Source organism: Lytechinus variegatus, chromosome 5, assembly GCF_018143015.1.
Source record: "Lytechinus variegatus isolate NC3 chromosome 5, Lvar_3.0, whole genome shotgun sequence".
Taxonomy (NCBI): Eukaryota; Metazoa; Echinodermata; class Echinoidea; order Temnopleuroida; family Toxopneustidae; genus Lytechinus; species Lytechinus variegatus.
Window position 1 is genome coordinate 40,507,007 of NC_054744.1, and position 23,588 is coordinate 40,530,594.

Here is a 23,588-nt window from a genome sequence, read left to right on the forward strand (position 1 = left end):
GGCTTTGGTGCCCTGCAGTAATCCAGAGCATGTGCCCCATTGAAAAGTGCATTTATTATTAATGCCCTTTTTTTGGTGGCCTTGGATGTCCCATAAAGTGAAAACTGCCTGCCCTTTCCCTTAAGTGCCCTTTTAAAAAATGGCCTTGCCCCTTAAAATTCTTAATTCGAGCCCTGGAATGGCATTATTATTATGTCAACATAAAGCCTAAATTCCCTTTCATCTTGCCAAAGGGTACTGTAGTGGAAATCAAACCCTAACTTTATGGCACGTAATCAGGGCACTCATTGACTGACAACAGCACCTCTATGATCACAGATCCCTTTATACCAACTTCGGTTAAAAACATGACAAACATTGTCACAAGCCTCCCTATTATCAATAATTGTAAAGGAGTTTGGCAAGATTTGTCCATGTTGCGACATACTTGTCAGTATCAGCTCAGTCATCTTCATCATCATCGTCATCATCGACTTCCTTTTCTAATTCAGTCAAGTAGCATGGTATAAGTTGCTCCAAGTCATTCAGATGTTCCTTATACTCATCCTCCTCTAAACCTTCCTCCAGATACCCATGGAATTTATGAATGTCCAGTTTACGTGCTTCAGTGAGTAGGCAACTGAGAAGATTTTTGACAGCAGGACTAGATTGTAGACTAGTCATCAATGGGATACTCTCAACACCTAGAAAACAATAAAATCAGATGTTTAGCCTTCTCTTCATTGCTTTTGTTTTTCATTCATTCAATTTATTCCTTCCTTCCAAACTTCCCACTTACTCATTCACGCACTCATTCACTCACACACTCAGTATTCATTCATTTAGTCATTCATTCATTCTTTTCATTCGTTCATTTTATCCTTCATTCATGAATTCATTTGTATCATTCACTTTTTTTTCTTTCTCCCCATAGAAAACAAAGACTACTGTAGATAGGAATATAGGCAGAAAGGAACATGGAGAAAAGATAAAACAAGGACTTGCGATAAGAATATAAGGAAAAAATATCATACCTTGTTCCTTCTTTCTCTCTTCATCACAAAGAAATCCATCTCTATTCACCTCAGCATTAAAAAGGTGTGGAAATGGTGCTATGGTTTTACATGGCTGTTGGACACATCGACCAGAACTAGCAGGAATATAAAAAAGATAGCCTAAGTCACTTCTATGTAAATATTTCAGAGTTTAAGAGCACTTTATCACTACATACTAAGGCCAATTCAAATCTGAAAGTGATTAGGCGATAAACTATTTCATATTTTGCTGAGTATTTGGTGTTAATGACTAATGATAACAATATGGGATTGCATGTTGCTAAATCCACTTGAATTCAGATGTGCAAAGGGGACTTGTAAACAAAATATCACATAAACTTATCTGCATACAAACACAACAAATACAAGATTATAGCAAATGGAAACACAATTGAACAAATGCACAATGGTTGAATTTGGATTCAGGCCCATATTCTGAAGTCAGGTTTAACTTAGACTACGGTCTAACTCTGTGCTACAGTTATGGGGAGCCAAAAATTCATAAATTCTGTTTATACTGTATGTCTCTTATGTTTACTATTTTTTGTCCTGTTGCTTTCATAATGAAAAAAAAAATCAGTTATCATTCCAAGAAAATTGAACAATTTGAATGTCAAATGAGTTAATAAAATGGATGTGTACTCTTAGGAATTTGTGCCCCAATCGGCTATCCACAGTTAAACCACAACTTGAAACCAGGGTTTAATTTAAACCCTGAGTTCAGAAAATGGGCCATACTCACACCCCTGTTCATTTTACTAACCTTAGTGTTCTTGGATAGTTTGATAATAAGTAATTCCTGAGCATTTCTTCCTCATCGTAACACTGGTGATACAAGTTCAAGTCTGGCTGTGGTGGCCTTGATAAGAAAATAAGAAAATTAATAATAATAATGGGCATTTTCATTTAGCGCCATCTATCTAGAAATAATCTATTCGGAGGGGCATTGTTATTATCACTATCATTTCCCTAGCTTCAACTTGAGCTGCCTTCAAGTGCTCAGAGCATTCAAGGAATTATTTCTGCTTGGTATTCATTCACCATACCTGGGATGAGTACAGCACAATGTGGTTAAATATCTTGCTGTAGGAAAACATGACATGGCTGGGATTGAACACACGTCCTCCTGATTGAAAGATGAGAGTCGTAACCACTAGACCATGACCCTAAAGATTATTGTTTATCAAGATTTGTTTAGAATTATAGAAAGTTTATGTTAAAACAGAGTAAATTTGGGGTATCCAATGAAGCACAAGAAATGATCATTTGTAAAGACATGCATCAAAACTGCCCTAGGTCTTCGTTACATAGCTCTAAAAAACTTTGAAGTACCTCTTGACCCTATCCAGTGGTGTCCCCCGGAGGACCACAGACTGGGCGAACGGGGGAATGATCTCTTGCCCAAAGTGAGGCATTATTGGTTGGCATGGCAACATTGATCCACCCAGTGTATCGGCGAGCATTGATGAAGAATGGAAGGAAAGGGGGAAGTTGGTGAGAAGACTTCCAATCTGAAAATTGTGAAATGTGAAGTTGATTGATCAATGAATTTGTTTTTTTGCAAACTGTTATTTCAATTACAGTATAAAATAAGGGTTGTGATTATCAACATTATACATACTTGCTTTTAGTATCTACAATAAGGTCAGTTAATATGCCTAGAAAACTACACTCTGTGATGAAATAAGGAATCTCAGATAAAATAAATAAGATGGACTGAAGAAAATAATAAATTTATAGAATCAATGTTACACACAAAATTGAAATACAATGACTTTGAGTTCTTTAGAAATAAGGAATTATCAAATACAAAAAAAGAAATTATTACAAAATACTTTGTTAAATAAGTCTGAACAAGTTCGATGAATACATTCAATGAGGTCATTTAAAAGCATGTAAAAATGATTTTTAGTGTTACCTTTCGTCCTCTGGCCCCTAATGCATCAGTCATCATGGAGAGAGTTACCGAACTATCTACTGTTCTTAGAGGCAGAGTTGCTGTGTCCAAAACACTAGCAAGGATAGCTGATGTATGATAGGACATTGATGGCTATCAAGAGAGAGAAACAGAGGGTGAAATGAAAGAAGAAACTTGGATTGTAAAAATGATTATAAATTATGGCATCACCTATTCATCTTTGTGAAACTTTGCAATGATTGAGTGCCAAGGGATATATACTATCAACACATATACAGGTAAATAATACCACAATATTCATATTAGTAGTAAAAGATCATAGAATTTCATGTTCCAACCAATTATATGCTTTTTCTATGATCTTTGTATATATCAACATTGATATCTGAACCATAATCAAAGAAATCGAAAGCTGGATTAGCATGTTGCACCTCTTCATTTTCCCATTTAAAAATCACCAATATCTCTCACAATGAAGGTCATATCTCATGAACAAAATGTCACTGCAGAGGGTGCTTGGAAATCTCAAATTTATGGCATGATAAACTTGTTTTTCTGTACTGAACAGACAGAAATCTCTCTGTGCAGTTGATCCATTGCTCTGCCAAGTGAGACCACCATCAAAGAAATAAGAGACTACAAAATCCAGACAAGAATATGAAGACATTCCATTCCCACTTTCATTGTTTGATTTAGATTACTAGTATATAAACTCAAAATTATTGTGAAAAAGCTGGAATTATAAGAAAACCAAATGTTTCAAAGAATTTATCAGCATGAAGTGTCACTTGTTTCATTGGGACACCCGAAAAAGGAAAAAAGTTAGCAGAAATGGATTTTATTGGATGGATTCAGGTGTTGCAGAATGAATAGCTGCTACAGGAAAATGATTCCCAATTCTTTTTTTTACCAATCATAGTACTGAAATCTAATTTACAAAAGAGCATACCTTGTAGTTAAGATGAGGAAAAGAAAGTGGTGGCCCTACTTTCCTCCATAGAGTAGATGCAAGTGATAGAGGTACAAAGAATGAACTGTGAGTAACCAGTCTGCTAAATGACAAGACAGAATTCAGGATCCTATAGGAATCTAATAATGGATTCTGTGAAGTGGGTCAAAAAGAAAGAAAGAGAATTAGATCAGTCAAATTGTGATTTCAAAATCTTTTTACACACTGCAATTACTCTTCTTACAACATTATTAACAACAGTAAATAATTACTAATGGTTTCATCACCAAGTTACTGTTCAATAATAATCATCATCACTGACTTGATATCCAATTAAATGGAACACAAATGAAAAAAAAAGTTATGCCAGGTACTGCATTACGTATTTTATTACATATTAGATTTCAGGATTGGAGCCTGAAAAGTGGCTTCTTTATTTCTTATCACATGGGCCAGATACTTAAATGGACCTGGTCTTACAAGAAAAAAAAATATTACTATTGTAACTCACCTCATCATCAAAGACAGCAGGGGCAACTCCAGCAGCAAAGATCCCTTTCCCATGGTACTCATCACCTAACCCTTGTAACATGCCACAACCAAGACCAGAAAATCCATCACAAAAATCTAGGTAGACTTGGAATCCCTAAACAAAGAGAAAATATCACTATTGATTTTTTTTTCCAATAGCTTCAAATGCAGAAAAAATAGAAAACAAAACCTATTTTTGAAGCTAAATTAATTCATCTGTTTTAATCGCTTCTCCTTAATCTTCTCTAATCTACAGACCAAGTTAGCTTGTCCTTTCATAGACCCGAAGGAAAGCTTGTAATTGCACATTTAGTGTATAACACTCAATGAATGGAACAACATCGCCTATCCTCCACCGTTTTTTCATTAAAGAAGCAAAGGATACAGAATAATTTAAACAAAATTTTAAGGCATAATTCTTTCATCTACAGTTAACTACAAAAAAAAGGATAGCACTATCGCAGCACGAAGAGAAGTATTGCTTTATTCTTTATTCTAAGTTCACCATTCTGAGCACTCTGAGAAAGGATTCAAATTTGATATAAAAAGGCTTAATATTTTTTTTAAAAGGGTGTTCAACAAAATCTGAAATTTTCAGTTTCCATGAAAAGAAAGCTCTGGACAATGGGCTTTCTATGAGCCTGAATCTTGTCAAAGTAAGTAATTTTGGAAATGTTAACGGAGAGAAATGTTGAATAATCCGTCCCATGACAATATCTCCTGCGACATTTTCTCATACTGGCCAAACAGAAACCCAAACTTCAGTAATATCTTAAAACTTAACCTTAATTGTTACTTCATTCTGAACCAGAAACTCTCAAACTATCTTAAATTTCCTATTAATATTATCTTCAGAGAAATTTGAGGAGGAGCTATTGTTGCAGGAGCTAATGTCTTGTTACCTAAAAATCTTACCTGAAGGTGATCACACTCTTCTACAAAAAAGTGGATCTTGTCCTCGATTTCATCTGAAACATCCTTTCTACTGAAGACATTCTGTCCTTGTGTGAACAAGTCAAATCCACCAACACTGCTGCTTAACAGAAGAGAGGGGAAAAAGATGTAGTGTAAAATCTACCTGTGTTTATGGACGAGTATTCTGTATGAAGAGGAACCATTATGTGATTTGTAATGTTTGGTTTCCAACATCAATTTCCATTTATAACTATCGACTACATCAAAATAAATATTCCACATTGTCATTAAGAAATATGTAGTTTGAAAATCTGCTTGAAAATAAATGGTGCATGTATGAAATTAATCACTTCTGCTATCAGTGAAGAAATATCTCCGAAAATTGCACTTTGAATTTTAATTTGAAAAGGTATTGATTAGAAATTACATGGCAACCCAAGGCTGAATTGGGTGAAATTTACATTGTATAATGAAATACAACAAATGAATCAACATACATAAAACAATCATAACATATTCAAATCATGACTGAAAAGTGAAAACTAATCTTCTTGTGATTCATGTGTATGAGTGGTGCAAATTTGCATCTTTCGTATGTCAAAGAGTTGATTAAGGAATGAACTGATGCCAACAGGAGATAACACTTTTAATTAACACTTAAAAGTTATGAATCATGGGCATCATTGATTGTACCTGTCATGTGAATACTCTTTAATGATGGATACGCTTTTGGGATGAAGATGACTACGTAGATAATCAGACCACACATGAACATCGTCATCAAGATAATAGTGCTTCAACGATGGAGGGTCATCAGCCTTCGGGTCACCTGCATTGACCTCTGAGGTATCCATGTCAGGGGTTGAAAGGTTATCTTCATCATCTCCAACTCTTGGCTCTCCCTGGAGGTAATACTCCTGACAGGATTGAAATAAATTTATTCACCCTAGAGTACTACTTCTTCACTATCTGCACTTATTCCAAACTGAGATGGGGTGATCGCCTTCTAAACACTAATTTTTAACATTTTTTCTAACATCTGGATTTCAGAGAGTAAAGTATGATGCTACACTTCAGAAGGACAACTACACAGCTTGCAGAATTTTCACCTAGTTTTTATGCTTAGATTTATGTTAATATGAAATTTATACCAATATCTTATTGTCAAGAGAACAATTTTTTCACTATGATCAACAGTCATGGAATAGTCTTACTTTCCTGCGTATCTATATTTCAGAAATTGTCTTTTCTCTCATTCATGGCTTGAAGCCATCTATTAAAATAGTACTACTAATAATACTTGTAGTGCGACATGTCTTTAAAATAACACTCTTGCAAAATTATAAGAGAGAAGGGGGGGGGGGTTATATGTGACTGTGGGCATACATGAACAAAATCAGGAAAGTGAGCAAATAAATACAATATTTTCATAATGCTGATTCATAAGCTACACACAAGAAACTGGTGACTGTTTCTTGCATGTAATAATAGTGATAGTTTACATTTAGAACTTTAATCAACAAATATGAAAACATAAAGCAGACGTTAAACTGGTATCCAAGAACAGGTCACCAGTTGCATAACTTATGAACAGCTTTATGAAGTTATTACACAAGAACCCTTTGACAATAAGAACCAAACATACTTACATCTTGAGCCTCAAGATCAGCCAGAAACTGATTTTTGTGTGCTGGACTACTCTTATGGAGAGTGATATCACCACCCCTACATGTATATACATCAATGATAGAAAGGAGAAAGAAAGCATGAATTCTAATCATGTCATATTACCATGTCATTATCAATATTCATTAAACAATTTAAACAAAATATAAAAAATAATAAGATCATCATCATGACACAGGCTACAAGAAATAGTTCATAGCTTTTTCATCCATCATATTCTTACATTAAATCCTAAAAATAGACTGTACTGTAATGAGATTGTAAATTGGCCCTTTCAGCTGTGCTGTTGGCCAATATTTACATGTATATTTATATGTGTGTATACCAATTTAAAAAAATAAATAAAATGTACTTCTTAGGTATCAAACTAATTATTAATTCTTTTGTACTGCATTAATTACTTTGAGGTCATAAATTATCATTTAAGTTTTAGTTTTACATACCAATGCACATCCTCTTCAGTTTTTAAGTCATACAAGATTCCTTCAGCCCGCAGTGTGTTCAGACTGCCCTTCAGATCAAGACATACCAGTCTTGGAGTATATGTCTCTTCACCCTGTTTGTGAGGAAGTAAGAACAGAGCATGTATATTCTTTGTACTGTGTCATGAAGAATACACAACCAAGACAGTCAGTATAGGCTGGTAAAGAGCCATTCCTTCATAACAATCATTTTCTTGCAATCTTGTCAATGATACACAATACTCTTAATGATTCTACTAATAGACATGGAGTCTATTATTCTACATTGTTGCTTTGAGAAATGTTCTCATGTACATGTAGATCTACCAATCTCACATATACTCTTATAGTTATACCAAGAAATATTAATCTGGCGATTTCTATATTCATTAGAATAGATTAACGCCAAAAAGAAGCTGCTGAAAACTGCTTATCTAAAAAAGAGCCAATGGAGTAAATAAATTAAGAGAGTCAAAAGGGGCCTAAGCTTTCGATCCTAGCAGAATCTTCTTCGGAGGCAAAATTACAAACATATGTTTGTAATTTTGCCTCCGAAGAAGATTCTGCTAGGATCAATGTTTGTAATTTTGCCTCCGAAGAAGATTCTGCTAGGATCGAAAGCTTAGGCCCCTTTTGACTCTCTTAGAATAGATTAACATAATATAATACAGACCTGCAATGTTCGCCCCTCTCTGAATAGAACATCGTTGTTTATTTCTTTTGGTATAATCTGTGCAGGGCACTTTTCGTAAGAGAATGTTGATTCCTGAAACAAAAAATAAAATACCGGTAAAAACAATTTTATATATTTTTTTCCTCCCTTCATCTCTTCTCTGCACCGACTGCAGCACTGTGCTGTCCCTTTCCATTCTTTTGATGTTTTACCATCATTTCCACTTAGAGTCTTACTCTTAGATCTTCTTTTTCTTCTCTCGTTTCTCTCCCTTTCTGCTTTTTTTCTTCCCCTGTCAGCCTGGGCCTGGCCTCTGCCTATTCCTTGTAATGGTTTCTTTTCTTCTCAACTGTCTTGACTCTCGTCCGAGTCTTTACTTGATTTTTACCATTTCTTTCATCTTTTACACGTAATTTCCCTTGCCATCTTTGGCCTCAGCCTCGTTTTCCCCTTTGTATTGAAAGGGTTCGCGCCGACGACCACAACACTGACACGACTCACGAGGGCTGCGGTTTCATTGAACTCTTTTATTCACCAAAGGAAAACAGCCTCTGCATAATAACAAAATATAAACAAGCACATGATTAATATAATTACCACACATTACATAATAGCGGTATGAATAGTACAGTTCTAAACATAACAAATACTGATTTACATTATCAATCAAGACAATAAACTACATTTTCTCCAGTGACCATTAAAGCGAAAGTAAATCAAAAAGTATATCTTTTTCTTCATTAGATATAAAATATGTCAACAATATGTTCGTATTCAGAAAATCACAACATGATATAAATTGAACCACTCTCCCTAGACCATACACTCACCGGTCAGACACTAATTCTGCATTTTGCTTCAACATCTAAAGTAAAATTGTACATCAAGGGAAGTCCTTGCAGAAGTCCTACAACATAGAAATTGAAAATGTCACTTACAAATATACACATCCAAGTTATAAGCAATACATAGCTATGGTAACATTAGATTTTCTAATTGGTCTATTGACACTGACTTTTTTACTCATATCTTTTATTCAAAGCTGTGCAAGAATTACACAAATAAACTAAAATCATCACATCAAAATGAATATTATACATGTGGCAATTGGTAATGCAATATATACATATATATTTAGAATATAATAATCAAAACTCAGCACATAACATATCACCATCAGGTGAGCTTTCTGTCAATTTAAATATTCAAAAATTGGGTAAATAATATAACATGCATTTATATATATCACAGTAAGTATAACATATCAAGGAAATAAACATTCAATTTACTAAAATAAGAATATATAAATCAACTTACTTCTCTACTTCAAAATTAAACTTCCTTCTGTAGGGACAAGTCTCCTCCTCAACAACAAGCAGTGGGAATGCCCTGGCTACTGCCAGTGTCATGAGTCACTGGACTCTCTCCCTAGCTAATAATAAAAGTGCAATGGTGCACATCATAGTACAAAAGCATCCCTAAAGGGGGTACATGAATTGGCATTACTGCTACTCCAAAAAAGGCGGGAAAGAATTAGCCAATGAGCAAAAAAGGCGGGAAAGAATTAGCCAATGAGCAGAGAGGGAGAGAGTAAGTCAAAGCTGATAGAAGTACAGAGAGGAAGAAAGAGTACTAAAGATAAAGTTGGCAGATATAATGTGCAATATAAGTTCATTATACACTGTATATTCAAATGCTACATGTACTGAATTGAAATAATAAAACATAGTATCATTTTAACTAGATTTTTTTTAGAGAAATATTACACAAGGAAAATCCAATTTACAACATCTTCCCCACGATTAATGTCATAATGTTTGAAACAAAGATAAAACACAAAAAATACAATATCTTCCCCACATTCCATGCAATAATAGTTGCTATCTGCGGTAATTGCATGAAATTCAAAATGAAGTATCAAAGTTAAGCTTACTACAGTAAGCTTAACATGCAGAAAAAAATATGTCAAACATTATAGAATATTAATCACACTCTATATCAAATGCATATAAGATGAAAAGTCTCTCTAAAAGAAATAATCTTTTCACTTCACTTTGGTAATACCGACACTGGGAGATGTAGTCGATTTCTGTGTTGTCCCTTGTTCACCCGACGGGACCTCCGACGCTCGACCTCATGATTCATGTTATCATGTCGAGATCTGTCGTCTTCAAGGGGTTCATTCTGCGGTATGGCATCTTCCGCCACATTGGTTTCTTCACTAGGAACATTTCTACCAGTGGGCTCATTCTCTCCGCAAGAGCCATTTTGATTAAGGGTGACAGGTCTCTCTTCACCAGATGTAAGCCTATCAGGCTCTGAGGGTTCCCACAAGAAGGTGAAGTAGGGGGTAGTATTCTCTGAAGTGGGCAATGGTTGTGACTTCACTCTGTCCTCTGGCTTATCCTGTGGAGTAGGAATTGCCATTTCCTCCCGCGGGTCAGGAATCAACAATCTCCTGTTGACCACCTTTGTTGGTCCTCCAAACATGGGTCGGATTTTATACACGTCACCCATCTCATTCACTGCTGTCACAATGAAGGGATCCCTTAAGACCTTGTCTTCAAGTTTATGACGTCCTTCAAATGCGCATTTCTTCAGTAGTACCCTTGCGCCGATGTTGAGAGGTGAACTCATAGGGAGGGCATCATGCCTCATCTTCTCACTATTCTGTATCATTTCCATATTCTGCTGCGCTAACATGTGGGCCTGTTGGAGTGACTTAGAGTGTTCTGACACAAAGTCTTCATCCCAATCTGCATTTCCATTCCCTATGAGTTGGTCCAGTGGGGTGTTGGGCTCTCGTCCATACAGAAGTCGGTACGGTGACAATCCAGTTGTACCATGTGGAGTACAATTGTACAAGAATACCAACTGGCCAATAAGCCCAGGCCACTTCTTTCGACGGTCAGGATCAAGGGAGCGAATCATACCACACAAGGTTCGGTTAAATCTCTCTGTCTGCCCGTTTCCTTGGGGATAGTAAGGAGTGGTATGTGTCTTTTCAATGCCATATAGCTTGCACAACTCTCGTACCAACAAACTTTCGAAATTTCGCCCCTGATCTGAGTGAATTCGAAGTGGAGCACCGTAGTGAACGATCCAACCATCAATCAAAGCATGTGCTACTACTGCGGCAGTTTGGTTCTTGCAAGGAATGGCTTGAGCAAATTTGGTGAAGGCGTCTGTGATTACTAAGACATCCTCATATCCACCTTGGCCTTTGTCAAGCTTGAGGAAGTCTATCGCGATCAACTCGAGGGGTCTGAATGCCAACAGATGCCGTCTTGGGGTCCGTATAGCTGGCGTTGGAGTCTTGGATGCAACACAGGCAAAACACTTCCTGATGTGTCCTCTCACATCATTGCACATACCGGGCCAAAAGCATCTTTCCCGCAGGATTGCTAAAGTTCTATTGATGCCTTGGTGGCCCCATTGGTCGTGGGCCATTTCTATCATCTTTTCTTGGAGACTCTTTGGTACAAGAAGCTGTCTTCTTTGAGGATGTTTTGATTCTGGTGGTTGCCTATACAGGACTCCCTTGTATTCTATAATGCTAGCTCGCTCCTTCAACCAGGACTTTATTTCTGCATTCTCTTGTTTGATTTCATCCTCGGACTTCCATTCACACCTGAGATAACGTCTGCACACAGAGAGTGCATTGTCACTCTGTTGAAGAGTTTCAAGTTCTTCTACTGAGTATGACGGGTACACGCCAGGAACTCTCGGCGGCTCCTCATCTACCAACTGGTCTCCTGAAACCACAACTTCTGCCGGGAGGACAGTGGTCACCGTCAGTGCTCCGATCATCTCCTTCACCTCGCCTTCATCATTTCCAGGGCACCTGCTGAGTGCATCGGCACATCTGTTAAGTTTTCCAGGACGGTATCGGATATCCAGCTGAAAGGCTGCCAACTGTGCTACCCACCTCTGTTCAGTGGCCCCCAACTGTGCAGTTTGAAGGTGGGCTAGAGGGTTGTTATCCGTGTATACAATACACTTAGCACCCAACAAATACCCTTTGAACTTCTCGACTACTGCCCATTTAAGGGCAAGAAGTTCTATCTTGAAGCTTGAGAAATCTGGATAATTCTTCTCGGCTCCACGTAGGCTACGGCTTGCAAACGAGATAGGGTGTAAATGTCCATTGTCATCTTTCTGCGACAAGCAGGCACCAAGTCCCTTTAGAGATGCATCAACCTCGAGTATGAATTCTTCTCCAAACTTGGGATAGGCAAGAACTGGTGTTGAAGACAGTCTCTCCTTAAGCTCATGAAATGACTCTTCGGCCTCTTTGGTCCACACAAAGCTTGTGTCTGGAGTGATGTCCCCTGTCTTCCTTCTCCTTTTCTTACACTTCTGTCCAGTTAGTGCATGGAGTGGTGCTGTTATTCTGGTGAAGTCAGGGACAAACCTTCTGTAATATGAAGCAAGACCGAGGAAGGAGCATAATTCTGATCCGTTTTGAGGTACAGGCCATGACTTGATCCTTGATACCTTGCTTGGGTCTACCATGACACCCTTCTCAGTGACAATGTGCCCTAGGTGGGCTACTTCTTTCTTGAAGAGCTGGCACTTTCCTCCTTTCAACTTCAGGCCATGTGTTGTTAGGCGGTCAAAGACTTCTCTGAGTGTTTCGAGGTGCTCCTCAAACGTTCTGGAAAAGACCAAAACATCATCAAGGTAGAGTATGACTTTTGAAAAGTTCATGTCACCAAAAATTGCCTCCATTACTCTCTGAAATGTGCTTGGGCTGTTGCATAGACCCTGAGGCATTCTTTCAAATTCATAGAGTCCCCAGGGTACACGGAAAGCAGTCAGGGGCACCGATTCTGTGTGCATAGTGATCTGGAAATATCCATGAGACAAGTCAAGGGAAGAGAAGTATTTGGCTCCATTCATTACTTCTAATGATTCGTCTATTCTGGGTAGTGGAAAGGAGTCTTTGACTGTTAATTTGTTCAATTGTCTATAATCAATACATAAGCGTAATGCCCCTGATTTCTTCCTCACAAGAACGATCGGACTGGCATAGGGGCTAGTTGACCTCTTTATAATCTTACGTTCCAGCATGTCTTGTAATAGATCACGAACCTCTGAAGTCACGTGAGGAGCTATCCTTCGATAGGGCAGACGCACTGGCTTGTCAGAGGTCACTCTGATTTCATGTGGTACTATATCACAACATCCCAGGTCGAATTCATCTTTAGAGAATGCTGCTTCATGATCATGTAGGAGTTTAGCAATCCTAGATGCATCTTCATAAGCCATCCCATCTAGGCTGATGCCCTGAGGAAGCAGTATTTCCGTACCATCAGTGAAAGAGAATCTCTCCTGTGATGCTGATGCTGTCCGACGGGGAGGCTTGGTATCCATTGCTTGCTCTGGCTCATGTCCGTCGTCATCAACTCCCGGCTCTGTCTTGGCAATCAATACATCACAGATATTAACCTCTAACTGGTCATCTTTAGCTTGTAGACAAATTTCACAATGTTCTTCCACTTGTTTGGCAGAAGCAATAGTTGAATGGGGTGGTACTATGAAATCTCTGTCTCCAGAATTCATCAGTAGAACATACATGTCCCCATTTTCAGCACAACAGCCTTCAATGACTTCAACCTGGGAATCTCCAAACTGGCTGTTACCCTGGATAAGCCAGACACTTGACTCAGCATCTTCCCCACCTTGGAAAGGCCTCATTGCGCACTCTATGTGTTGTATCGTCCTGGCAGGCAAAACTACTCTTGTTGCCCCAGTAACAACCTCTCGTACATGTGCACTACCTGCAGTCTCAATGTCGAAGCAATCCTTCACCATCTGAAATTCCCCTTTCGCTCTCTCCAAAGGAAATAGTGCTCGAAGGGCATTGCATCCCAGCAGAATAGGGAAGTCTCTTTGTCTTTCCCCACATGACTCTCGTTGTACGATTAGAAATCCTATTGTAGCTTTTTGATCGTTTACAGAGACATGGGTTCGGATGAAGCCTTCCACTGGTACTTTGGTTGGCCCCACACCAACAATTTTCAAAGGTTTATTAAATGGGCTCACTTCTCCTACCGCTGCTTCCAACTGTCGATGAAACACGTCTGATGGTATAATGGACGCCTCTGCCCCAGTGTCGAGGATGCAGCCAATGGGTACACCAGCAACTTCTGCTATGACAGCTGGGCTTTCGGAAATCAAATCAGCTGTGTTGACTATCTCATCCATTGCTGGCACAACCTCTGCCACTGAAGTTTGTCTGCCTTGTGCCCCACTGGATTCATTTACATCCTCTGAATTACCACCAAATGACATATCAGTTTGTGGATTGGTTACAGTTCCTTCTATGGGCTCTTCTGTATGATATTGCTTTCTATTGTCCTCTGCCGTTTGGCCCTCAACAACAGAGGGGTCTAGTTTTCCTCCTGGGATGCGATATGTTGGTGAGGAATACTGGCAGCTCCTTGTGATGAGGACTGGAAGACTGTTGGCCTGTTGAAACTGCCATGATTCTGCATGGTACCTGATTCCGTGCTCCAAGTGGGGAAGCTTTGATTCTCCTGATGCCAGTTGCCAGCAGAGTAATTATATTCATGTGCAGGTGAACCGGTGGGTATGTTGGGGCAGTCACGTCGTAGATGTCCTTTATGGCCACAGCTGAAGCATCGTCCATCAGTCCTCTTTCTCTGAGGTTTTCCTCCTTTCAGCTTGGCGACTTCTCCCCTAAGTTGCTCCAACTCCGTCATTATAGCTTTCTGTTGTTCTACTACCTGTTGCACAAGCATGGAATCTTTCATGACTGCCCTTCCAACTTCAATATCTGCTTCTCGAACTCTGGGCCTCTGAGTGGTGGCAGTCTCCTGAAAGAGTTTGAGGGCTTCCTCACGAATCTTGGCAAATCCATCGATTTCATGCATCATCTGTATTCGCCTCAACTCTCTCCTCACCCAAGCCTCCCGGGCACCATTGACAAATTGATCACTTAAGGTCTTGTTTTTCAACTGACTTAAAGCTTCTCCTTGAGCTTGTGTAGTGGCAGCTTTTTCCATCTTGTTGTAGGTGCGAATCAGGGCACGGCTGAAGTCACAAAGTGATTCTCCATCTCTCTGTATGCGATTATGAAACTGACTACTGAGGGTCTGTGTGGTTTCCTGATAGCCAAAGCACAATTTCAGACGACTTACTATTTCATCAAAATCCTGTCTCTTTGATTCACTGAGACACATTATTTCCTCTCGTGCTGGTCCTGAAAGGTGATCTAGCAACAGTCGAGCTTTGCTACTCATTTCCATATTTTGGTTAGCAGTTACTCCATTAAATTCTTCAAGCCATTCTGACAAGGACATATCATCCGCATGATGTGGCATCCCTCGGAATTTTGGTAAGTTGCTCTGTAATATACTCTGTAATCCAATTGAACGGCGGAAGAATTGGGACAAAACATCCATACTCTCAGTTGTAGCTGATGATGAACTCGAACTGGTTTCCATGATCCTAGATTTCAATTTGGAACATAAAAAGAATTTTGCATACAGAATAGCGAAACCACAATACAATCACTGCAAAAATCAGTAAAAAAAGCATATGTTGTCCATTACATACAGTCTGACCGAGGCTGTTTAGAACCAGTCTAAAGTCATTTCAATTTTACGTTGTGCACGATGACACCAGGATAAGACCACGTACAATGTAAGTTCTCAAGATTTCTTCTAAGTCCGATATCTGCAGAGCCCGCACCAGATGGTCCCTTGTTGCTGATGATCCCACTTCTGACACCATTGAAAGGGTTCGCGCCGACGACCACAACACTGACACGACTCACGAGGGCTGCGGTTTCATTGAACTCTTTTATTCACCAAAGGAAAACAGCCTCTGCATAATAACAAAATATAAACAAGCACATGATTAATATAATTACCACACATTACATAATAGCGGTATGAATAGTACAGTTCTAAACATAACAAATACTGATTTACATTATCAATCAAGACAATAAACTACATTTTCTCCAGTGACCATTAAAGCGAAAGTAAATCAAAAAGTATATCTTTTTCTTCATTAGATATAAAATATGTCAACAATATGTTCGTATTCAGAAAATCACAACATGATATAAATTGAACCACTCTCCCTAGACCATACACTCACCGGTCAGACACTAATTCTGCATTTTGCTTCAACATCTAAAGTAAAATTGTACATCAAGGGAAGTCCTTGCAGAAGTCCTACAACATAGAAATTGAAAATGTCACTTACAAATATACACATCCAAGTTATAAGCAATACATAGCTATGGTAACATTAGATTTTCTAATTGGTCTATTGACACTGACTTTTTTACTCATATCTTTTATTCAAAGCTGTGCAAGAATTACACAAATAAACTAAAATCATCACATCAAAATGAATATTATACATGTGGCAATTGGTAATGCAATATATACATATATATTTAGAATATAATAATCAAAACTCAGCACATAACATATCACCATCAGGTGAGCTTTCTGTCAATTTAAATATTCAAAAATTGGGTAAATAATATAACATGCATTTATATATATCACAGTAAGTATAACATATCAATGAAATAAACATTCAATTTACTAAAATAAGAATATATAAATCAACTTACTTCTCTACTTCAAAATTAAACTTCCTTCTGTAGGGACAAGTCTCCTCCTCAACAACAAGCAGTGGGAATGCCCTGGCTACTGCCAGTGTCATGAGTCACTGGACTCTCTCCCTAGCTAATAATAAAAGTGCAATGGTGCACATCATAGTACAAAAGCATCCCTAAAGGGGGTACATGAATTGGCATTACTGCTACTCCAAAAAAGGCGGGAAAGAATTAGCCAATGAGCAAAAAAGGCGGGAAAGAATTAGCCAATGAGCAGAGAGGGAGAGAGTAAGTCAAAGCTGATAGAAGTACAGAGAGGAAGAAAGAGTACTAAAGATAAAGTTGGCAGATATAATGTGCAATATAAGTTCATTATACACTTTATATTCAAATGCTACATGTACTGAATTGAAATAATAAAACATAGTATCATTTTAACTAGATTTTTTTTAGAGAAATATTACACAAGGAAAATCCAATTTACAACAGTATTCTACTCTCCCCTTTCATGCCTTTCTTTCATTTTCCCCTCCTTTTAATCACCCTCTCTCTCTCTTCCTTTTCTTCCGCACTCAGCCTGGGTCCAGGCCTCCAGGGTGCGCACCGCGCCTGAGCTCCACCGCTCCACGCCCGCCGCGCCTCTGGCTCCGGCCTCCCTCGCCAGTACCGGTACATCATTATTACATGGGACTGGCATATATACGAGACTGCACTTTTCCGGAGTTTATTTCTTACCTGTATATTCCATAAATGTGTTCCGACAAAATTAGCATAGTGACCGCATTGAAGAGTAATTATCTCTCTAGTCCTTCCATCCATGATTTATTTTGCTATTTTTACCATGAAACCTTGTTGGAAAAAATTGGAACAGGGGCTCTTTCTGTGATCTCCTGATATGGTAGCTCCAAATAGAAAATAGTACCGGCAATTCTGGTTCTGGTTCTACTTCGAGCATCACGACTTTGGAGTTAGTTGAAATAAAGAGCCCCTCTTATCTTTGTTATTGTCTACAAAAATGTGACAATTTAATCAATAAGATGAGAACCTTTTCATTGCTTTAGAAAATCATGTGATGCCCCTAGCTTTCTCCCAATTCCCTTGAAATTTGATAACTATGAGCAATTTCATACGGATGAAACGCCCCTTTTTAAAGGGGAAGTTCACCCTGACAAAAAGTTTATTGTAAAAATAGCAGAAAAAATAATAAAAAATATTGCCGAAGGTTTGAGAAAAATTCATCAAATAATTAAAAAGTTATTAGAATTTCAATTATTTGATTTGTGACGTCATATGCGAGCAGCATCCCTACATAGCGAATGGTAAAAAATCAAATAAATGTCATTTTCTCAGAAAATTGACAATGGTTTTTACTGTAACTTTTGTATATCAATAGACAAATCGTTTCACACCCGATCATGAAAAGAAAACAAAATTAAGTCATCAGGAACCATACCAAATTTGAAATTCATACATTTTATATTACATAACACATGGGACAGCTGCTCGTTTATGACGTCACAAATCCAAAATTTTGAACTCTAATAACTTTCTTACTCTTTAACGGATTTTCCTCAAACCTTCACCAATATTTTTTACTATTTTTTCTGCTATTTTTACAACAAAGTTTTCTTCAGGGTGAACTTCCCCTTTAAATTCATTCGTTTTTTTTTGTTCAGTTATGTAGACGGGAACGATTGAATATTTAACAGGATTTGCTGATTTGAATTTGAAAAAAAGGTTTTCACTATCATTTAAAAGGGGTTTTCACTAGCATGTAGATCATTCATGCCCTTTTTTCATGTTTTACAAGTCATACTGATTTCCAGGTGTCACTGCGTATGACATGGAGGATAACACATGCAGAACCCAGCACCCCCACATCTCAGAATCATGGCATATTTCCGTTTTTAATTGGTATGATTTTTCCCAGTTTAAGTAGGCCTACAATATTTAGTTCAAAACAATTCCTTTTTTGAAGTATTCTCGGTCTCTGAATTCTGATTATTTCTACCTTCAATCTTTGACTTTTTTGTCTGGCCTAAAATTTTCATAATCAACCATTTCACCCATCATCCTCTTAATATGAATGCCCCCTCAGTGGTTACGATCTCTTATAGATTTCGAAATCATTTTCATCATTTTATTATAAGGCCTTCATGCCCTATACTTAGATGGTGGCAAAGTTAGGTGCCCCTGTAACCAAAGAACAAAATGAGAAAAGGAAAGGATAATGCCATTGCCACTTGAAACTTGAAAGTCTTCCACAATTTTGAAATTGGGTTTTCAAATGTACTGGAGAATGCGTTTTAGGAACAAAAACGTATGAACCATGATTAAAAAAAAATTATTAGAATTTCATGACGTTATTATGTGCGCCGAGCACCTTCAATTCAGCTCAACTCAATTTCAATCAATTCAATGCACTTTATTTCAATGTAATAAAATGATCAATCAAAATATTTTCACCCCCCCCCCACACAAAAAAAAGACATGGAAGTTGTTTTTCCTGTATTATAGTTTGTAACATCAGCTCCCGACAAAATCGATAGTCATCATTAGCACCATTTAAAACTTTGAAATTTATGCATGAAATATATGTCACAAAAATAATCTTTAATGTATTTTCTGCACCCGGCCTAGATATTCTTAATTATTTTTTTCTGCACGGGTAAATTTTGACAAAAATTCTCTTCAGGGTGAATATTTCCTTTAAGAAGTGAAACATTTATTGGCATTTTAGCTTGCTCGCCTCGCCTCGCCTCGCCTCGCCTCGCTTTTTTTTTTTTTTTTTTTTGCCCCACTGAATTCTGCCTCTCATTAAGGAGTTCGCCGCCGGCATCGATCATATTGTTCTTGAATGTTAATAGTTTTAACGAATGCCTCAATTTAGTAGTGCTTAATTTCATAATAGAGGTGGCCTATGGAGAAATTTGTTTACCAAAGTTCAATCATCTTTGACCGATTATAAACATAAGAGCTATAGAGGATCGATGTAGATACTTAAAATTTCATGCATATGCAGACTTCATAGATATACTCCCATTTTGCTCAGTAGGGAATATTGATTTCTAAACCAATATGGGAAACATTATCATGATTGATAATCTTTTTGTAGGCATTGTAATGCCTAGTTATCTAACTCCGATGGGTGTCGATTTGGAGGGGGATCCTCACCAAAAGTGGGACTCAAATTTCTTTGGAAAATTTGCAAATATAGGGCCAACAGTGTATGCGCTTGGCTAAAATGAAAAAAAGATAGCAGAGAAAATATGAAAGATTAAGTACTTTAGCTTTTCGAGAAGACAATCGAGCCCCTTTCTTCCAGTCGGCAGATCCCCCCCCCTCCCCCTTACATAGGCGGATCCAGTGGGGCCGAGGGCGCCGCCCCCCCCCCTATTGGCGGAGCAAAAAAAGGGGGAAAAAGGACAGACAGAAAAAAGGAATAGGGAGAGAAAAGAGAGGGGAAAAAGAGGAGGAAGACGAGTGAATAAGATAAAAAGACTTGCATTGGAAAATAAAAAGAATCTCATTCATGTCACTATAAAATTTTCGCTCGCACTTCGCGCTCGCATTGCCTGTTAGGTGATTTTCATATCTTGTTCAATATGGAGTTTAGATATCAAGTTTGGAAGTCAATATACAAAACATATTTCACCTCGGAAATCGAACTTTCATTATTTTATGTGATTTACAAATTGATTTTTAAAAGTGCTCTGTAACAACGTCAGTTTTATGTTCTGAATATTAACATTTTCTGCTCGCGCTGCGCGCCCGCAAATTTTGATTTATCATGTACCTATTATTTTCGTGTATTCTATAAAGTTTTCAAAATATCCCTTTTCAGGACTGGTCTGATTGTCAAAACGTATCAGCTAGCGCTGCACGCTCGCATTTGGATTAACGAGTCATGTATGTCTCCATATTGATTATACAACAAACTACTTAAAGTCCCCTTTTCATGACAGTTTATAAACAAAACTGGCTCGCAATTTGTGCTCTCATTAATGGTTTAAATAGATTAACTGATGCATCATATTTATAATTACAAATATAATTAATATAATATACGTTTTTAGGTCTAAATCTTGATTTTTTTTCCGCTCGCATCAATTATAATGAATTGGTTTATTTAATATCTTTATCATTTTCGACATACACATCACAAATAACTTACAGAAATACAAACAGTTTTCAAATTCAAATTTATTTATTTCACTTCCATCAGAAAAAAAAAACAAATTGTATACCATATATGAACATAATATTTGTATCCGTTGCAAAAAAAATAATAATACATATGTTGTGAAAAAAAGCACTAAGACAATTTGGGCAACACATTGGAGGAAAGTATACTATTTTTAAATAGAAATTAAATTAAGATGGAAATGGAGGGACCCACTCAAAAGCAAACAATGTGGGCCCCTAAAAAAATAGATAACACAACAAATAACAAAGTACAAATACAGAAACTTAATCAAATGGAAAGAAAAAATTAATGAGAGAGAAATAATACTCACAAAATCAATACGAAGTTATAAAAAAATATAGTTGTATAGGACAAAACAACCCGTCCTAAAATGTATCGACCCTTCCCCACCCCTCCCCCAGAAAAAGAGAAGAAAAAGGGGAGAATGCCCAGAGAAGATGGATGGGGGCTGCTGATCGTATAGGTAGAACCGGTGTGTTGGCTCAGTTGGTAGAGCGTCTGTCTCACAACCGGGAGGTCGGGGTTCAAATCCCGGCCGCGTCAGACTAAAAGACGTTAAAAGATGGTTGCTGCTTCCCTGTTTGGCGTTCAACAATTAAAGGGATAGAGCCTCGTCGATCTGGCGTTGCACGGTGGCTGCCGGGCCTACGATCAATTGGGCAAAGCAAATTTTCGGAGTATTTTATTTCATGTCTATTTCGAACAATAAATTTTGGATTGGATTTTTTTGGAGAAGATAGATAGATAAATTTTATTTTCACACGGTAAAAAACCCAAACAGATACAAAGTCTGATTTACATTGGGGCCGTGCCCCGGGGGGGGGGGGCACTTCCATTCACAAGTGGATACCATGCGCGACCATGAGGTCTCGAAAAGCACCCTAAACACGTAATTTCCATATTCTGAAAATGCACCCCTTAACAAGTATTGGCATGTGAAACCCTACCCTTAACAAGTATTGGAAACAAAACGATACTCTTGGCAAACTTCCCTGAAATGAACCCCTAAACAAGTACAGGAATGTTTTATTGTTACGGGTCCTTCGGTCGTCGGCTTTACCTTATTTGGTTTACGACCCCACCTTTTACACCTCGCGCAAATCGGACTCTAAACACGTAGTGCTGGGGCAAAAAGGACATCCTTTATAAAACATTTTAATTTTGTTTTATCATCTCCTCAAATTAGACCCTAAACACGTAATTTTCCTAGTGAAATAGATACCCATTTTTCATTATTTTTGTGTTTTTGACACCCTTATCACGTTACGTACGTAACGTGCCCTATCGTGAAAAAGACATCCTTTTTACGTGTTTTTTTTTTGGTCGCGCATGGTATCCACTCGCCAATGTAAGTGCCCCCCCCCGGGGCCGTGCCATTAATAAAATGTGGCAAAGTAAAAGGCACTCAAACTTACATGAATAAATTCATAAAACATGCCATCGTGGACTCAAGCAAATTGGAGATTCAATGATGTGTATAAAAGGAGAAAAAATGCATACAATGACCTGGAAAGAATATAATGCACGAAAAATGTGATTGATGCCGTAAACAAATAACCGGTAGGAAGGCGGATAGGCGGACAGGAGAGAAAGAGAAAATAGAGGAGAGGATAGACACAATAATGTATGAGGTTCAATGCCGAGCACATCTGAGAAAGACTTGTGTCAGATTTGTTTTATCCTGGGGACCGTTTCACTAACATTTTTGTCTGACAAGTTGTCAGATCTGACATCTTTCCTTGATTCTGATTGGCTGAGAGGCACTGTTACTATAGTAACTGTCGGATAAAATGGGACTTGTCGGATAAAAAGTCCGACAAGTCCTTTTATGAAACGCTCCCCTGTTATCCTGTTCATGATTACAAAAAATGATTAAAAGTTTCCATTCTTTCATGATGTAGAAATGTCAAAAATTTTCAGCTCGCGCTTTGCGCTCGCATTGTATATTGTTGACATATACCAGGGGCGGATCCAGGATTTTGAAATAGGGGGGCGCCAGCGGCGAGAGAGCGAAGCGACCGAGCGGGGGAGGGTGTGGGAGGGGGATACCCCCTCCCACGGCAAGGACTTTTTCAAAAAATCATGTCCAAAAGTCGTATTTTGAGAGCACCTTTAGAAGAAAAATGCACACTTAAATCACTGTAACTTCATGAATAAAATACACATACTGACTCATTTAGGAGCTGGTTTCCAGTCACACACCGTATAAGCGGTCATTCAAAACATACATTTGGCAAAGGCTCTTCACTTGCTTGCATCGTGTGATTGAAACGTCAAATTCAAATGATACGAAACTGAGACTTGTAATCGATAAGTTCCGAATAATCCATTCTGTTTATTGTCATTTGTGTATTTACATTGTGTGTTTCAAACGAGAATTGTTTAGTCGTATGGCAACATGCATAAAATTTGGTTCTTTTTCCCCCAAAATGCACAGTAAATTGTTACAAACTACAGAAAAAAACGACATCATCTTCTGGTAATCAACCTTTTCCCTCGTATTATTTTCAAATCATCTTCAATAATCCAGTCATTCTGCACAACCTCAAAGTAATATAATGCTTCTTAAGGGGATTCTCATCATTTTTATTGTTTACGTTTTCGATTTT

The 23,588-nt window shown here is 37.9% G+C and overlaps 2 protein-coding genes and 1 long non-coding RNA gene across 4 annotated transcripts; all 3 read right to left on the bottom strand.

Annotated features, from left to right (window-relative positions):
* Positions 1–176: 176 nt before the first annotated feature.
* LOC121416144 (protein misato homolog 1-like) lies at positions 177–17,679 on the bottom strand. Its single transcript, XM_041609620.1, has 13 exons — positions 17,508–17,679; positions 8,168–8,260; positions 7,477–7,589; positions 6,997–7,072; positions 6,041–6,264; positions 5,348–5,465; positions 4,413–4,547; positions 3,902–4,054; positions 2,953–3,084; positions 2,367–2,545; positions 1,798–1,893; positions 1,014–1,129; positions 177–683 (listed from the first exon to the last, which is right to left on the bottom strand). Exons 1-13 carry the CDS (start codon positions 17,589–17,591, stop codon positions 442–444), a joined length of 1,761 nt encoding a protein of 586 aa, XP_041465554.1. The 5' UTR covers positions 17,592–17,679; the 3' UTR covers positions 177–441.
* Positions 8,626–10,077, bottom strand: LOC121416146. Its single transcript, XR_005970104.1, has 3 exons — positions 9,485–10,077; positions 8,998–9,074; positions 8,626–8,718 (listed from the first exon to the last, which is right to left on the bottom strand). It is a non-coding gene; the product is annotated as an uncharacterized LOC121416146 (long non-coding RNA).
* On the bottom strand, positions 14,479–17,252 carry LOC121416145. 2 transcript variants are annotated; one of them, XM_041609622.1, is made up of 3 exons: positions 16,788–17,252; positions 16,301–16,377; positions 14,479–16,021 (listed from the first exon to the last, which is right to left on the bottom strand). In XM_041609622.1, the coding sequence occupies exon 3, from the start codon at positions 15,637–15,639 to the stop codon at positions 14,563–14,565; it is 1,077 nt and encodes a 358-aa protein (XP_041465556.1). In that variant the 5' UTR covers positions 15,640–16,021; positions 16,301–16,377; positions 16,788–17,252; the 3' UTR covers positions 14,479–14,562. The 2 variants fall into 2 exon arrangements, with proteins under 2 accessions (XP_041465556.1, XP_041465555.1); XM_041609621.1 differs by having other exon boundaries at positions 14,479–16,377.
* Positions 17,680–23,588: the final 5,909 nt, after the last annotated feature.

Coding starts and splice junctions, on each gene's coding strand:
- LOC121416144 (XM_041609620.1), bottom strand. CDS start 17,591: ATGGATGGAAGGACTAGAGAGATAATTACTCTTCAATGCGGTCACTAT. Junction 5,466..6,040: donor AAAGAGTATTCACATGACAG/GTACAATCAATG, acceptor TCTGTTAAGCAG/CAGTGTTGGTGGATTTGACT. Junction 3,085..3,901: donor TTCCTCATCTTAACTACAAG/GTATGCTCTTTT, acceptor CTCTCTTGATAG/CCATCAATGTCCTATCATAC.
- LOC121416145 (XM_041609622.1), bottom strand. CDS start 15,639: ATGGAAACCAGTTCGAGTTCATCATCAGCTACAACTGAGAGTATGGAT.